This window comes from Actinia tenebrosa, unplaced genomic scaffold (genome assembly GCF_029948245.1).
Source record: "Actinia tenebrosa isolate PJP-AT-01 unplaced genomic scaffold, QUT_ActTen_1.0 PGA_scaffold16__25_contigs__length_10494907, whole genome shotgun sequence".
In the NCBI taxonomy this organism is placed as follows: domain Eukaryota; kingdom Metazoa; phylum Cnidaria; class Anthozoa; order Actiniaria; family Actiniidae; genus Actinia; species Actinia tenebrosa.
The window spans coordinates 10,254,824-10,273,142 of NW_028292576.1; the positions used below are offsets into that span (position 1 = coordinate 10,254,824).

An 18,319-nucleotide genomic window follows, 5' to 3' on the forward strand; every position below is an offset into this window, starting at 1 on the left:
TACATGCCAACTGTAAATCCTATTTACTTGTGTAGCAACAATACGACAAAATTTACCACGAGAAAATTTCAAGAAAGACAGGTGGTCGGAATGCAGTCGAAAGTCTTCATCAACAGCATGGTTGTCTGACGTTCTTACAAAATGGAAGTTAAAAAAGCTTTTTTTTTGTAATGAAATTGTTTAGAGTCATTAAAAAATGAGAAAAATGATATAAATGGGTGATGAATGCAAAGATGGTCGCAACCTTTTCCCCAAAAACGCCAGTATTAAAAATGATGAAAATGGCTTTCGATGTTACAGCGAATTATAAACCATTTCTTTCCAAGATTTGATCTAAAAATAAAACATGAAAAATAAAATAACAGTCTTTATTTAAAGTGCCTATACCACATCACTTAAGATATTCAGTATTGATTTCATACATTTTAAGAATTTGAGTTTGCTTCTCATCATTTTAAAACTACAACACTGATTCCTATGCGAAAACAAATTTGCTATTGATTTTCTATGAACCCTGAGTAAGACAACGATGTTATATACAGGATATTTTGCTGCCCTAGAAAAGTTTTGTATATTTAATCATGCCTATAATGACATCCCACTCATTAGCATATTGGAAATATATACCTTGATATCTTCAAGATGCATCACTCGAATCATATGAAATTCTTTTACCATTCAACTATTCACTTTATGTAGAATCAATAATGAAACAAATACAGCATGTAAATGGAGCTGATTGGCCCACTGGGACAGGATGTTCAAATGGTTTCAAATTAAGATTACGTTGTAGATTTTATAAAACACATTCAATCTAGTTCAGTATATAATCTATATCAAAAAATAAAAAAGGGTCGCAGGATCTAGCAGCACTTCGCTAAATAAAGCACAGTTTTCGACCGATCAGCGCGCGCGTACTATTCTAATTATATTGTAATTGTTAAATAACATCTACATCATATTAATGAAACATCCTGTGGGTGGAAGATGATGGCCTCTGTTCAGATAATATTCTCTTTAGAGCTCTCTTCATCTTATAGCCCGAGTAAACTGCCGATCATGTCTGACAGACTGGCCCGAGTAAACTGACGATCATGTCTGACAGACTGAACCGAGTAAACTGAACATCATGCCTGACAGACTGAACCGAGTAAACCAGACTCGTACCCAGTCGTCACTCACGCTTTTTTAATGCGCACGAAAATCCTTCCCATCAACCACAGCGTGAGATCAATAAGACAAGAGAAGCGACTGGGTACGAGTCTACGAGTAAACTAAGAGTAGATTTATGAACAAAAACACTGGAACATAACAAAAGTGTTCGTTATAACAGGTTGTCCGTATTAAGCAGGACTCCGTTAAGCGCAACGGTACGGAACTGTACCACCAGCATGCGAAAGAGAGATGTAAATGTACGCTAATTTAGGTGAATTTACATGACTGTGTTAATCTCCTCGGACAGGGCAATAACTTTGCTTATACAAATGTCTTTCAATATTGGCCTCTAAGTCTATTATTTGATCGAAGTTTTCAAAAACCCTATCAATTGCGTTTGTTTGTCAATTGGTGTGGAGTCCTGAGCCGTAATTGGTTGATTTTGTGTATGATGTCATTAACTATGCAAATACATTACGTCAGAGTATGTTCCCAATTATTCAATATGCGTGAGCTATACTTGTTGTACCAACAAACTTATGTACTCAAAGTTTAACTCAAAGTTGATCCAAAAAAAACAAATCAGACTTGTCGTCCCAAACTAATCTTATGAATAACAGGCAGTCATGATGAACAAAGAGAACGGCTCCCATCATTAGTTTTTTCTATATCATGTGATATATATAACTAAGGATTTATAGTTCGGATTTTTTTTGTTTAGCTAGAGCTGCCAGTTTTGTTTGTTTTGGACAACGCTTAATTAGACACACTGACAGCTCTTCGAAAAAGATTGAAATGAGATGCGTTGTTATGTTGGGCTCGAGATCACCGCCAGTACTTCTCGCTTAACGAGCCAGGCTCACTTGATAAAAAATACCAATCCCAATCCTCTGTACTGAAGATCGCGCTAAGAACCAAAGCTACTGGCTCTGGAAATCCAGGTAGGATTGTGTAGTTTTTTACTTTTAAACAGCTTTAATCAAAACCTGATTTATATTTATTAACACTGAGAAGTACATCGCTCCTGATCGCCTGATTTTGCTCAAATTTTGCGGACTATTTTTACCACGAAACGCTTTTAAACGAACTGAAAGGACAATAACCTCGATATCAACTCTAGACATGGATTTATAGATCGTCGACAATATGAAGTTTCGTGTTCAATTAAACAAGTTTGTCCCAGAAATATTCTTAACCCTGTAGAGTAATTGATAAAGCACATTTTGTGTCTGGTGCCAATAAAGAGTAATAGTAAGTTACAGGTCGTTATCATTTTCGAATTAGATCAATTTTTTCCCAAGCCTCGAGCATATTCAAGCTCATATGGACTGTCCGTTTGATTTTTAGACGTATAAGCAAATGAGGGCAACATTTATCTTGTTTTAGTACTTTGAATCCTTTTGGTGAAATACCGGAATACGATAGCGATGCCATATGTGGTGTTCCTACTGAGTGGGAGTTTCAAAAGATGTGAAAGCAGAGATTAATCCTCAATAGCATCATTTTAAATCCCTTTAATACGTACATATGAGTGATTCGAGCTTTACTATGACTATAGAGTGATTACAGGTCGATAAGAAATATCACTGTCTATTAAACTATAGTTAACTATACAACTCCACACATTCCTGTATCACTACGCAGAAATTGCTGTAACAAAACAAAATTTTTTTAATCAACTTTTCTTGGTTCATCAATCTTTATAAAGGGTTTTTTTTTCGGCTCAAAAACTCTAAATTGCTCAAACAACCGGCCAATTTATTCCTACCGATTTGTAAGCGTTGATTTTAGCCTCTAATTGAAGGTTTTCCGTACGTCTACTCTTAAAAAAGAGACACTGACCACTTAGCATGGCTGAGCGTCGCGAAAAAGTAAACTTGTCCATAAGGACTTTGACAGGAATGCTGACAAGCCGACAAAGCGCTTTTTTTCTTACTTTTATATACATATGCCGGACTCTGTTAAAAGCGCATACAATCTACGAAAAACCTTTAGATATATGATGTATATATATTCAGCTCGAATAGTCGAAATGGCGGTGGAAAATGTGGGATATCTAATTGCATTTTACAGTCACTCGCTCGAATGTAAAACGTGTGAGGCACAAATTTTTGTTTTCCCCGAAAAATGCTAGAAAAAAATCCCGAAAAGTGGTTCAAATGATTCGCTCGTTGTTTGAACGTTTAGCTTCCCAATAGAATCAAATTTTCTTGTTATCTAAACCACTATTATCTTCGTGTCAGTGTTGATCACTCAGTGCATCAAACTTTGTTTGAATATTTACCAGAATATGGCAATTGTATGGCATGTTAAAAGGACGGCTCAGTCATTTTTGTCCTTGTTTTATTCTTCGATTATGATAGAAATACGTCAGGAATAGGATTACTTTGATGCTCAGATGGCTTTATTGACATTACATCTGTCCCCAGAACTGCCTGTTCAAATATGAACCTGATACAGTGAATCGAAGATGATTTTTACCATAACTTGGAAATTTCTCGCGCGCTGATTTGCTTAGAACCATTGTCGATTAGAGGCTAGACCAGTGCTTGTGCTTACGACATCCGTCACGCACACTGAGCGAGCGGACGAAACAGCTTTTTCAAACTATTTACTTGTCTTTTTGTTCAATTTTTTCGACTTTGTTATGGTAAAAAACAAATCGAAGTCAGTCGCTGCGCTCGTGGTTCCACTTGAGTTTGGGTCATTTTTGACGTCATTTCATGTTCGATTACAGTACAGACCCATAGAAAGCTGACTTCGATTTGTCAAAGGTTCAAGCTAAATCTGAGGTGGCTGTTTAGTGTCAAACGAATACACCCCCCCCCCCCCCCCCCAATTTTATGAGAGATTATCTAGTGCCGTTTAAAAAAATCCATTTTCTAGTTATCTCATTTTGAGAGCCTACCGCCTTTGATGACGTCGCAATTGGCTTTTAAAACGTAGGAAGATTTCATTGTAATGGAAAATAATCGGAAGAGATTGCTCAATCTTCCTTTGGTTTAGACTAATGGCTAAAATGTTAGACGCTAGATTAATTAGAATTTATAAATAGATTTTTTCGGAGGAAAGAAAACCAGAGAACCCGGAGAAAACCCTTGAAGCACCGGAGAGAACCAACAAACAACTATGCTGAAATATAATTGCGGACAAGAGGATAAAACTAACAACCAGAGTAGTGAAAGGCGGGGCATCGGCACATGGTCACCCACGCTTCTTTGAATCGGTCGTTTGCACGCGATATAAGGAATACTATTCCAGTGGATATCACTAACAAGTGAGAGCAAAATGCAACGCCATGCCGGCGAACGGGTCGGCTCAGTAACACAAAAAAAAGCCCTTTGCGCGCGGACTTTTTTCTCCACTGGTGGAGTTCCTGTGGAATTGGCGGGAATTTTCCCGCCAAAACCGCGCGCGTGCTCGCCTGTTCCCTCCGTGACTTGACCCATGGTTCTTATATGATTTTCACCGACCTTGTAATCAATAGCTTTTATAAATGAATAGGCACTTCACGATGCTATTAGCCAAGCAGCCCATTTTGGCCTTTTTATTCGATATTCTATTGAACACTTTGAGCTAATACCTCCTGTCTGATGCGTGAGCGAAATCAAGTTTTGCTTCAAACTTCGAGAGTGTTCGTCCGCCTATACTTTAGCTACTTTCGACGAAAGCCTTTAAAAGTAGACCAATTGGCTTCCGTTTAAGAATCACATAACAATGAAGGGAATCATTAATTCTTGCACATGACATATTATGAAAGACTTATTGATAAATGTCGGTGTATCAAATGCCATTTGCTGGCTTCCTGTCTGTTAACGACTCTCAGTTTCTCTTCTCAAACACTTTGCACTCATTTGTCAGTGTTTTATTCACCGCTCAACAAACCTAGAAATCCTCATCCATACTCTGAATGATTTTAACCTTCTCAGTAATCAGTTTTCATAGGGTTTTATTAGTATTTTTTGAACCAATTGCTATGCATTTTTTCCAAAGAATTGAAAATAAAAAGCTCATCTTCTTGAAACGCATTATTGATAAGGTAATCCCTTGTCAGATGGCATTGGTTAGACGAGGCAGGTCTGCCTTTAACCCTCTTGATGACTGCATACATTTAATCTAGTTGTAAGCTCTAGCGCTATTTTTTCTCTCGCTGGCTTTAAAAAATTCTCATCACACATATTTATTAAGCCGATTCTTGCTTTTTTTACTTTTCTCTTAGCTGAATGCAACACTCATTATTTCATTACACTATTATTAATCTTTCACTTGCCCACTAGTGTGAAATCAGTTCTCATCATTCCTATCACAGTAAAAGTCGCCAGGATTCTTGCTGTTTTCATTAACTTTTCCCATAGCTGACTGCCACACTCAATATTTTATAGAGTTCGCAAACGCTATTATTAATTTCACTCGCCCTCACTAGCGTGTTATTCTCATCATACATTCTGAGTATGAAGTCGATTCCGGCTGTTTTTACTTTTCCTCTAGCTGTGTGGTTCACAATAACCAAAGCGTGCTGTATTTAAAGTGTATATGACACGAAAAAATTTTAATGTTAAGAATGTGTAGTTTATTGGCATTAATAAGAATATCACGGTTAAATTTGTTCCAAAAACGTATTTCTCTAGAAATTCAAAAAATTTTAGCACGAGTTGTGACGTCATTTTGTTTACAAGTCTCCAGATTTAGTTGCAAATACATGAAATATGTTTGAATATAGAATCTTAATTTCAAGTAGTACACTTTTCAATTTCCCAACATTGGAAGAGTACTACGTAAGCTATCAAATGAAGCTGACTAAAATATGTCTTTTGTTGTTAATTTATATGAATTACAATTTATATTTAGTACATTACTACTGAATCTAGAGTACGTGTCAACAAAATGACGTCACAAATTGGGATTAACTTTCGCAAATATCTCAAGAAATAAGCTTTTGAAACAAATTTTGTTACGATATATTTATTATTACTAACAAACTATACATTTTAAATGATGGAATGTTTTCGTGTCATATACACTTTAAGTTCCATCTGTAAGTCTTTTGTCTTTCTTCTCTAGATAATATTTCAGTCCCATATCACGCACTGACTAACTTGCACCAGTATTTATTCTCGCTGGGATTTCTTGCTCCCATCAAAGGTAATTCCCCTCCAGGTTTTCAGTCAAGATTGTTTCCTGACTTTTAATCTTCAAACTGCGAGAGAATGAATATTCACTATAATCCCTATAGCATTCAGTTACTCAGCCCGTCTATTGTATTCAACTTTCCACGGTTCATTCTCAAATAAGATAAAATCTAAGAGTGTCACAGGTTTCTATTCGAAGTCCTTGAGCTCTTTCTTTATGGCATTTTATGATCAGCTATTATCGTCATTGCTTTCGGTCTTTAAGATTGTCTCTTAAGCTACTTATCCTATATTGACTTACTGATACAAGAATCATATAAGGTTATTGTGAGTATTCATACTTAAATCGGGGTATTCGCATGATATTGGCTTCCCATTTTTTCGAATCCCACAAGTTATTAATCACATCACGGACTTTACATTGGAGTGTGATTCAAAGCGAGCGTACATCATCCAGGCCAGGCTGCTAAGTTTCTGGCTGATGTTTGTTTCATTATGTTGGCTGACATCTTAATCTTTGAGGAAAAAATCATGCACTTTATCTTGAAGAAATATTTTTTAGAATAATGATGAGTTAAGTGAACTACAATATTATATATCTAATAGTAGCTTTCCTCGACAATTATTGCCATGGCATGAAAACGAATTTCAGTGCAGTCGGAAAACAGGTTTTTAAATTCATTTTTAGAGTGTAGGCTGTAAACTGGCCAACAAGTGTATTTCATTTTCAAACTATCATGTAATGGCATTTTCAATATTTTCAGTTCCGAATTCTACCTTTTCCAAAGCAATATCTTCCGGTTTCCTATACATTTAAGTCAACATTGTGTTAATTTATAAAATGAAGAACCACTCATTCAATTTTTCTACTTCCTCTCCTTCAAAAAAAGGAATTCAAATTCAAACACTAATTTCCTATGTTTCGTGATGACCAAATCAATCAAAAACATAATAAATGTTGAATTCTCACTTGTTTACAATACCAACCGAGATCTTGAATAGACTCTAGTCGCGAAGGATGAATAAATAATGAAACATAACAGTCTTTAATAACAATATTTTGTACGACAATATATGAATGCGGTTTCTACGAAACCGTAAATATATTCCCGGTTTGATGTGAAAACCAAAAACGATATTTCAATATATGTTTCGATATTTACTATATAATAAAACTCATAATTTCTCTTTCCTTTATTTATTTATCTATTATTTCCTCTGGTTGAGTTAGTTTATTTATCACATGTGCATGCTAGCACTAATTTAAGTCATCCAAAGCACAATAATTTTTCAATTTACTTTTTAATGATTGCGTCTCCATGTGTCATCAACAAACTCTCTCTCCCTCTGCGATGTATTTCATTTTTGTCTTATTGTCCATATCTAAATAAAATGGAGTTATGAAGTTTTGGGGTTTATACGGCATGGCCATTCGTTTTATGGGCTGCCTTTATGGGCTGTTTTATGGGCTGCCTTTCTTATAACCTACGTTGAAAAAATAAATATCATTGACGAAGATTGTGTTGGTTTGCAGAAGCTAAGCTCAAACTAACCAAACGCCAAAGAAAAAATCACAATGCTCTTTTGAGGTAGCGGAAATCTATAGAAAATAGATTTATACCTTTGTTTTGTTCTCAGTGCAAAATTGCCTCTTAACAACGACAGAAAAATTTTTAAAGCTCGGGCCACCACAACAACCGGATAGAAAAAGCAACAAAGAGAAAATGTGGGCCTAAAATGAGAGAAAAAACGGTTCTGCTACGCATATTTCACGAAATTTTATTTATGAGGTCATGAAACCAGGCGCAGGCTAAGATGCTTACTTATCCAAAGAAGAAAAAAAAATACAAAACTGATGTAAACAATTTCCCACACAGTCCAAACGCATTAAAAGTTTAAAAAAAGCGATGTGAAAGTCATGTATAGGTTATTAATATATTATCAAACGGTGTAGGATCTTTTGGATGAAAGATAAAAAATCATTAAGTGGTTATGGTTAATGACTGCATTAAAACAACTCGAGACTTCTAAGATAAATACATTCTTGTTAATCTCGTACAATCCATCCAAGATAGTGACGTCATTGGTCCCATCAACCAATCACAGGGAAGTACTATTTCTTGTCTGGTAAAGTAACACGCTGTATTCTTAGAAGATTTTTCGCAAATCAGTTAAGTAGTCCATTCGAGCATAGAAGATTACAACTCAGCTAAGCGGCAAGGTAAAGTTGAAATTTTACATAAAAGATTGATAAAATATATATTAGACCGTGAAGAAAAATGTATTTACATCCCTAAAGCATTTGTGCAATACAAGTGCAATATCGGTACTGTATACAACAATCTTCGATAAAGACTGTAAACTTTCATTCAAGCTATGCTTTCAACCCTTTACCAGCAGTTACTGAATGGATTAAATCTACACTAAGCTCCCCTATTATTTTTTCTAAAATTTCTAAAAACGCCTTGCCTCAAAATAAGAGACAATAAAATCCCTTTGCAATAGGCTTAATTACTATAATATTTTTCTCGCTCGGATTTAAATGTGTTATCACCATAGAAATATTCTTAATCCACCAAGAATTCACCTAATTATTTTTCTGAGTACTATACTACTGAGATATAACAGTCTAGCAAACCTTCAAGCTGGCGTCCGTGATCATCTAACAACCAGATTAGATTTTTCTCTGTGTGGTTTGAATTTAATACCAAATTCTTTACTAAGATTATTTAACCAAAATCCTCATTCCTTTGTTTTTATTTCCACATACTTTTACACTATTCTGTTCATACTCGAGAGTTGTATCTGCTCTGAAGATATTGTGACATATGGAATACCTCCCATTAAACCGCGAGAGCAACTTAGAAATGCATCTGCCAAGAATCAGGAAAATTTTGGAAAAAGTCCCGAAAATTTATATGCATTAGTGTTTTGGGGAAAATACCCAATACAACTGAGAACTCACAGCATTTTTGAATGATTTTTCGTTTCATCTTTGACAAAATGTATCATGGGGTAAAATGCCAAAATGGCAAACATTGTATTTCGACCACACTTCGAAGAATAATTACATGACATTACGAACATTGTATTTCTTGTGCAATCCACTTTGCATGCGCGCATGCCTCGGGGGCGAAAGCTTAACAAAACGGAGACTCTTTCTTGGTATAATATATCTTTTAGACGTGAAAGATTTTGACGTAGCTAAAGTGATCACTTTTTAAGAAAAAATAAATCGAGTTTTTTTTTTTGTTCAGAGTAAAAGAAAAAAATGAATGAAAGGAAAAAGAGATGAGAAAAGAAAAATCGCCTTTAGTGAGAACTGAGCTATGAATAAATGCATGTAAACCAAGTTGCTTAGCTTCAATGAGTTGGTTTTGATTTTCACGGCGTTTTTACGAAGAGATTGGTTTCCCTTGAACAGGAAACCGCACCAAAGCGGTCCTAATTAAGAGAAATTTAACGAGAAATATTTCCCACATACTTGGATTTTATTGGTCCATAAAACAGAATCCTAATATATTGTTTGAATGATATGCGTACCGAGGAGAGAATACTGACCCTGAAATATGCGTACCACTGAGAGAATACCCCGAAATCAAAGCATCGATATCACTTTCTCGTACTCTCTTGAGTGACTTATTTTTCTAAGCAATTATATCCATCGCAAACCTCAATATCATTTAAGTTGTCAGGTATAAAAGCAGCTCAACGAATGTGATCAGTTTGGGAATTCACCTCAAAAAGCTTATATAAAACTGAGGTTACATGTCATTCATGATTCCGTGCGTGTTCAAAGAACGAGTTGGTCGAGTAAGAACATTACAGGTAAGTTCGATTCTACGAGAACAAAAGATTCTGTATATTCATTTGTATATAAGTCGTTGACATTTTGTTTTGGGGTTTGGATTTCGTATAGAAAATTTAATATCCAAGTTTGAAGGTATGCAGAAAAACTGGTAGAAATATTTCGAATAAGAATCTTTAAATTGTCCCTGAAATATTTTTTCGAAACGGTGCTTTGTTACTGTTTTTTCAGTACCGTTTTCATTCAAAAAAGAGTAATTCATTCAATCTCTTTTTGCATTCTGAAGGCATTTTAGTACAGATTGTTTTCAATGTTTACCCAAGTAATTAGAATTGGAGCTTTCTTTTCATCCTGTTGAAAATTTACACAAAATCGACATCGAGTGCGGAGTTCGGCGTAAATTCATTTCCTCTAGAAGTGCTCTATTTAGCATCAAAATGTCTCCCTCAAAATTTCTTCCAAAATATATTTCTCCTTTAAAGAAATTTTTTCTTTTTTTTTACAAATCAAACCCCACACAGCTAATTTCGTGTGTGTGGTTTTTTTTACAGTTTTTTTTGACCGTGGGTTTTGACTGTTTCGTATCACACCTGCAGTCCTCGAGGCACTCCTGAGACATTTTGTAATAGTTTCTAATTTTTCTTGGCTTATCCTGTTACTCTTGTCAGTAAAAATATACTTTATTACGCCTCTTGACCATTTGATGAATAAGTAATCTATTTTTATTACCTTCTAGTACAATCTAGCTGTGTGTCCTGGTGTAAGAACACATGTTTGTCATGAAGAAAGCTTCTAAATTAAAAGAATAAATCACTTATTTAAAAATTTTAAAATATTCAACGCAATATTGAATGCTTGGATGGAAAATGAATCAAAAAATTTATTGCTAACGTCATCTTTTTTCTAATTTCAGTTTAGGATTTTTTCATTTTAAAATTGGCGAATCTCAGACTGCAGTAAGCAAGTGTTTTCATAATTGTTCTTTTGTTTCGTGACTAAGTGAGATAAATTTTTATTTCGTTTTTTTATTTCAGTCATAACAGGTGCAAAATGAGCAAAACATTGATGCGATTGCAGTAAATTGGCCAAAAATAAATACCCCGAGAAGAAAGCATCCTTTTTATTGTCTAAAAAGGAATTATAATCTAAAAGTACTTATATATTTTCTCATCTAGCCGCCTTTTTGTAACCGAAAGCTAGAGCCTTATCTCGTTGAAACTGCGGGTGATGTAGTTAGAAGGCAATCAAGTGGAGATCTTGGCCTGACTTCTAATCCACGCATTCGCAACCGTATTTAGTTTTTGCACCGATTCAAATTAAAGATTTAGCCAAAATCTTACATGAAATCTCCGCCAAAATTGAATTTTTGCTGAAAGTTATGGTCTCCCTTAAATCTCAACAGTAACTTACTTACCACTAATTAATGCGTTGACAAATTTCACTAAGATTGACTACAGCAATATATTTAAGAGTAATTAAGTTGTGCCTAGAAGGCAAAACGTGGTCACAATGATCTCCAAGATAGAAAATATTTTATACAATATTCAAGTGTAATTGGTTTATTGAAATATGTCGAAATGCTGGCTCCAGGTTTTCATTAGATCTTGAAGGTTGTCGAATTGATTATGTTTTGACAAAAGCACGTAGACGCGTTATTTTGAGACGAGTTGGTGCGATGGGGAGTTGGGGATATTGTGTCCTTATAAGAGAATCATGTACTTTGTAACCGAGCTTTTCCTAACTCGCTCTATTGGATGGATGGATGGATGGAGGGAGGGAGGGAGGGAGAGAGGGAGGGAGGGAGACAGGGAGGGAGAGAGGGAGGGAGGGAGACAGGGAGGGAGAGAGGGAGGGAGGGAGGGATGGAGGGATGGATGGATGGATGGATGGATGGATGGATGGATGGAGGGAGGGAGGGAGAGAGGGAGGGAGGGAGGGAGAGAGGGAGGGAGGGAGGGAGGGAGGGAGGGAGGGAGGGATGGATGGAAAAAAGCACTCTCTTTTATAACCATTTGTGACCAAGTGGATGTTGAACGGCAAAGATGATGAAACTCATTGCAGGTCTTTTCCAAGATAGGTCGCAGGAAAATAACTTGGTCACACATTATCTATATTTATGCTGTTTTTCTGTAGGAAGCACTAATGCTTTGTTTTTGTGCCTTCTGATATAAATACAGTCCATTAATAAGATGGTTATCATTCATCGTAATTGATTACAATTTTTAATAAATGCTTGTGGAATTAAAGTTAAGGTTATTACGCAAGGACATTCAAATTCAGGAAAAAAATAATCGTTCTTTTAGTTGAGGAGGGTAGAACGAAAAGCATTCATTTTTGAAACAATAGTATAAATCCTGAAACAACCTCTGGGCTGATCTAAGTAAGGGCATGGCTAAGTAAGAGTTAATTACCTCGAACGGAGGCAATAAGCCATATACATCCCGAGGGCCGCAGGCCCGAGGGATGTATAGGCTTATTGCCGACGTTCGAGGTAATTAAGTATTTTATTTATCAATTGAGAAGGTTTTCTATCAAATGTTGCTCATTATAAATGCGAACGGTCTATATATAGTTATTAACCGGGTTAATAACTATATATTGACCTCGCATTTATAATGAGGGTTATAACAAAAATGAAGCCTTGTGAATAACAAAGAAAACCGTGTCAATTGATAAATAATTCACAGATTGAACCCTGGAACAACCTCTGGGCTGATCTAAGTCAGGGCACGGCTAACTCACAGATTGAACCCTGAAACAACCTCCGGGCTGATCTAAGTCAGGGCATGGCTAACTCACAGATAGAACCCTGAAACAACCTCTGGGCTGATCAAAGTCAGGGCATGGCTAACTCACAGATTGAACCCTGAAATAACCTCTGGGCTGATCTAAGTCAGGGCATGGCTAACTCACAGATTGAACCCTGAAACAACCTCTGGGCTGATCTAAGTCAGGGCACGGCTAACTCACAGATTGAACCCTGAAACAACCTCTGGGCTGATCTAAGTCAGGGCACGGCTAACTCACAGATTGAACCCTGAAACAACCTCCGGGCTGATCTAAGTCAGGGCATGGCTAACTCACAGACTGAACCCTGTGCCTGGGCTGATCTATAAGCCAAGGTCACGTACGCCTAATTCACTGATCCTGCTGATTCCAGGGAAAGTCTGTCACAACAATAAACTATTCTTTCCAAAGATGAAAAAACTTACAGTGACGTTTCGGACGCTAGTCCTTCGTCGGAGTAAAAGACTGGGCATCTTTTCACGGTGTCTAATTTACCCTTTTATCATTACTGTTTCTTTAGAAACACCGACGCAGCTCACACTAGTTTTTAGCTAGTTATCTATTCTTTCCAAAAGTAATTATCAGTTTGGGGAGGGACTCTATTGATTGAAACTAAAGCGTTCATTGGTTGGTTGTAGCTGAGTTAATAATTGATTTTTAATTGAATATTTTCTAAAGAATGAACTACAAAGCATTATTATAGTTTTTGTCGGTTTTCAAATCTCTCTCGTCACCTCAGATATAATTTACATTTGAAAGCTGAATAAATGTAGAAACTATTCCTTTTTTCCTTTTTGTAAAATATATTTATCCTTTTAAGTTAGAGCGAATTATTCAAATTTTCACCGTGGCATCTTCGCGGAGTTCGATGACAGTTAAAAAAAATTGGAAAATTTGGACAACTACGACGAAAATCGCTCAAACTTGGATTCAGCTGAAACTTCCTAAAAATACTCTTTAAAGATCCAATAATCACTGTATGAAGTGTTTTCTCGATGTTCAGGACGAAAGTATGATATTTTTACGATTACTTTTTGGAGTCTGTGACGTCATACACTCAACATCAAACATTGCTACATATATTTCTTTGTATATAAATCCTTAATTTATTTTATTCCTATGAAGCCCAAAGGGTGGCTAATGTGCTTATTTCACATTACTTGTGACTATAATTTATATTTTGGGGTGTTTGGGTATTTCTAGCTTTCTCCCTTTACTACTGATATTTTGATCATAAACTACAAAGAAATGTATGGAGCGATGTTCGATGTTGAGTGTATGACGTCACAGACTCCAAAAAAAAAAATCGTAAAAATATCATACTTTCGTCCTGAATATCGAGAAAACACTTCATACAGTGATTATTGGACCTTTAAAGAGTATTCTTAGGAAGTTTCAGCTGAATCCAAGTTTGAGCGATTTTCGTCGTAGTAGGACTTTAAGACTTACTTAAGCTTGGCTTTCATATAACTTTTTTTTGTTTTTGTTATTCCACTCGGTTGGCTCAGTCGGTCGTTCGAGATCGTGAAGAAGTAGAAGATGCTGCTTTTTTTCTAAAAGCATTTGCAAATGATAAAAGTCCTTTGAGCCGTATAGACTACCCCGCAAATGATATGCAGTCGTCGGAACTCTTCGTAGAACAACGTATACAACAATAGAATTCATGGTCAATAAGTATGTGTATGTGATTTGCTGCGGGGTATTATTCTATAAGTATACCATGTCCTTTGCTGTATCAACAAAATGGGTACCGGATCTATGTTTTTTTCCAAATGATATTGCAGTAGTATAAATAATTTTTAAAGCCTAAAACTCACATTTATATTTAGGTATAGAAGGGGATCCATGATCTTTGCGATACCGGTGCAAACGCTTTTGCCACCTGAGCTATCTAAGACACAGGAATAAACCTGAACTTCAGCCAAGGGGATAAGCTTGAGCTAGCTATCTAAGCCAGATAGAGAGGTGAATTCTTTCTAAGTCTACATAATTTTGCAGGCTTAATGAAGTAGTTATATTGATGGTTTTCAACCATTCCCAAGAAAATTAAGTAACAAAAGACACGGCGGCCATGTTGGAGGATATAACAAAAGATTTCATTGACAATTCTATTGTTAAGTTCCTCCAACATGGACGCCGTGAAAACCATCAATAGTACTATCCAGGCCACATTTGGTGTCCTTCTTTACTTCTACTCAACTGCCGAAGGAAAGCTTTTCAATATTTAACTGTAAATACTATTCTTTATACAGGATTACAGACAAAATGAACACTGTCAACACCACAGGCTACCCGTTTTCAACAACAACAGCAACAGCAAATATCACAGGATTCCCACTACCACAGCGCCCGATTCCCCAGATCGACGGTTTCACCGTATTTTCTTGTATTGTGTACGCCTTTATCGCAGCTCTGTCAGTCTTTGGCAACCTTTTGGTTATAATCTCATTCTTCATTAACGACAAGCTACGAACTGTTACGAACTATTTCGTCGTTGGTCTTGCTGGGGCAGATATGTTGGTTGGCGCTATATCAGTACCTCTTTGGATCAATACCATCGTCAGTATTATTTCAAGGCCTTCTCCTTCTGCCCAAGCCCTTTTCAAGTTCTTTGACACCTTTTCAGGTGTCTGTTCCATTCTTCATCTAATGGTCATTAGTATGGAGAGGTATTTCTGTGTCGGCTGGGCCATCAAGCATCGTAACACCCCTAAATACGTCTATTACATTGTACTGGCGGCAGTCTGGGTCACGTCCGCGTTGGTTGGATCAATACGTCTAATTGCACCTAAGTTCCCCCAGACTGATTTCGTTCTTTTAATATTCGTCGTATTTTTCTTGTTTCCTTTAGTAGTGATTGTTGTTAGTTATGCGGCGATCTGGAAAATCGCCACGACAAGAATGGGCAACAATCCAACCAAGAGGTCCTTGAAGAGAGAGATACGAACAGCAAGTACGATCGCATTTGTGATTGGCTTCTTCTTTGTCACGTGGTCTCCGTTTTTCATCGCACAAACTGTGATATTGTATTGCGGATTGTCGTGTTATCCGTCTGCTGAAGTCATCAAGATCCTCAAGATCTTGCACTATAGCAACTCCGCTATCAACCCGGTTGTTTACGGTGTGAGAATCCCTGAGTTTAGAAAAACCTTCAAGTTTATTCTAAAGCGGTTTTATGGACCAATACTTTCACTTGCAAGGCGATAGAATGATAGTCAGCTATTTAAGTGAACGCTTGACAATGAGTCATAGCCTCAAATGTGGTCAGCTTAACAATATTTTACAGTACGTTTGAGATTTTTTTTCCATTTGGACCGCTGGCAAACTTGACCGAAAGCACCGATGGCTCAAGCTCCGGATTTCATGACTAAAGCCGTACTCCCGAAGTAAAATAATCTTGATAGTAAACTACAAGCCCTATGTATCGATAAGCGAACCTTAACATCTCTGTATATGGCCCTGGTATGGTTTAAAATCATCGGTATTTTTGTACAGACTTTTGTTTCTGTGTGAAATGCAAGAAGCAAGCAATCTGGGAATATACAACTATTTCAGAAATCGTTGTCGCACCAAAAGCCTCAAGCAACAAGCCAAGACCGCAGAGAACGCCGGTACTTTTAGTAGTGTTATTAGTTTATTTATGGTGCATTTTCATTTATTGACTTCACAAATTGCTCCAAGCAAGGCTGCTTGAGATGATAATTAGTGGAAAGCTATATAGCCACTTGCATGAACCATGAATAAATCAAATATGATTAAAAGCACCGACGTTCTCTGGAGCCTTGGCTTGTTACTTGAGGCTCTTGGTGCGACAACGATTTTCGAAATAGGTGTGTATACCTTGTTATCTTGGGCGTAATGATTCCCAATTTCAAAGCCCGTGTCATTCCCTAGAGTATCATTTCTTTATTTAACGGTTGCGCATGAGACGACACATGCGTAAGGATACAACTCAAACAAAGAATCTTATTCTCAAGATAATGACACGTGGTCTGAACTTATGGCAAAACATTACGCCCAAAGTTAAGAGATCTATTCAATTAAGACTGTACACCGCTGTCAATATAAATCGCATGCGTAGATCGTTACTCAACATTAAATAACATTTACTCACAAAGCCACAAGGATGATAGGAAAAGTATACGACTTCATACTCGATATCTATTACTGCTGCTGCTGTTTAAGTTCAAATGGAACGATGTATTAAAGGAACAGACTGCTGAACACCTTTAAATATGGCAGCCATGATTACTTCGAAAGAGCTACTCTTTAGAAAGTTTTTTTTTCGTCGTTGTAAAAAGACAAAAATAACCAAGAAACGATATTCAAAGAGCTTCTTCAGTTTTAAAAACTCAAAACTCGTCCTTGGAAGACCCAGATGTATACGTAGTTAGTTGAGTACCCCTACAGAATATTTGAGTGATTTGGACTGATCTAAATCTATGCTGGTGTGAATAAACCACGCTGAACACAATACAGTTAGCATTATCCCAAGTAGAATTCAGTTACGATATCGGTTGCGGTATCTAATGTTTCAAAATTGACATGGATGATTACGCAATTGTAACTTAATCACTTTATAAGCGAGAATGTGTAACGAGCTTTTTCTGGGTTGGGATGTTATTTTTCTAAATTATGGAGAGAGTTTAGCCATTACTTGTACTATTATGTTATTAACTGTAAATAAATGAATACATATTATATTAAAGTGTTTGGAAATTTGAATTAAATCCTTTTAGCTTAGGTTTATTTGGATCAAGTGGAAAGAGTCTAGGTCGTAAACTGGAATTCTCAAATCTCAATTAACGTTGTTAACTTTATAGCACTGAGGGTTTAACGAGCCTGCGAAGCGCTCCTAAAAAAATCGTGGGGTTAGATTGTAGTCCCCCTCGACACGAGTGAATTCATGCTATTGTAAAATGCCAAAATTTAGTGTCCATGTTAAGCCATGTTGATTAGACTAACATAACGTAGAAATATTGCTCTTTACAATTTCTTGTCATGATAAAAATGTTGATAAAACATTACCTTGATCATGCTGTACGATATTTCTGAATTGAGCCCTTTTCTTCAGCTTTGCTATCTCATTTCTTTATCTCTTTTCTTCAGCTTTGCTATCTTATTTCTTTCTCATTTGCTATCTCATTTCTTTGATGGTTTGAATATATTTTACTACAGCAGTATTCTCGTTAATTTGGCCATAAGTTGTTTGCTTGTCTTATGGGAGTGGGGTGGGGCTGTGTGTATTTTAATCTAAATTTATCAGGCCGTCTAAAAAATCATTTAAAAAGATCGAAAATTCAAGCAATCTTGGCTGGGCTTTGCTTTAGATTTGAACATTTCTAAGTGATATTTAATTAAACCAGTAAATGCTAGAGTTTCATCGCGTTATTTGTTACTCAATCCATTAAAACTGACGACACACCAAGTAAAACAAGAT

The 18,319-nt window shown here is 36.4% G+C and overlaps 1 protein-coding gene across 3 annotated transcripts; it reads left to right on the plus strand.

Annotated features, from left to right (window-relative positions):
- Positions 1–1,828: 1,828 nt before the first annotated feature.
- On the plus strand, positions 1,829–17,568 carry LOC116308479 (adenosine receptor A2a). 3 transcript variants are annotated; one of them, XM_031718902.2, is made up of 2 exons: positions 1,829–2,096; positions 15,132–17,568. In XM_031718902.2, exon 2 carries the CDS (start codon positions 15,145–15,147, stop codon positions 16,084–16,086), a length of 942 nt encoding a protein of 313 aa, XP_031574762.2. In that variant the 5' UTR covers positions 1,829–2,096; positions 15,132–15,144; the 3' UTR covers positions 16,087–17,568. The 3 variants fall into 3 exon arrangements, with proteins under 3 accessions (XP_031574762.2, XP_031574766.2, XP_031574764.2); XM_031718906.2 differs by lacking the exon at positions 1,829–2,096 and adding an exon at positions 9,618–10,112; XM_031718904.2 differs by lacking the exon at positions 1,829–2,096 and adding an exon at positions 14,373–14,844.
- Positions 17,569–18,319: the final 751 nt, after the last annotated feature.

What these genes read in the sequence shown, in the direction of transcription:
- LOC116308479 (XM_031718902.2), top strand. Translation starts at nt 15,145, where the DNA reads ATGAACACTGTCAACACCACAGGCTACCCGTTTTCAACAACAACAGCA.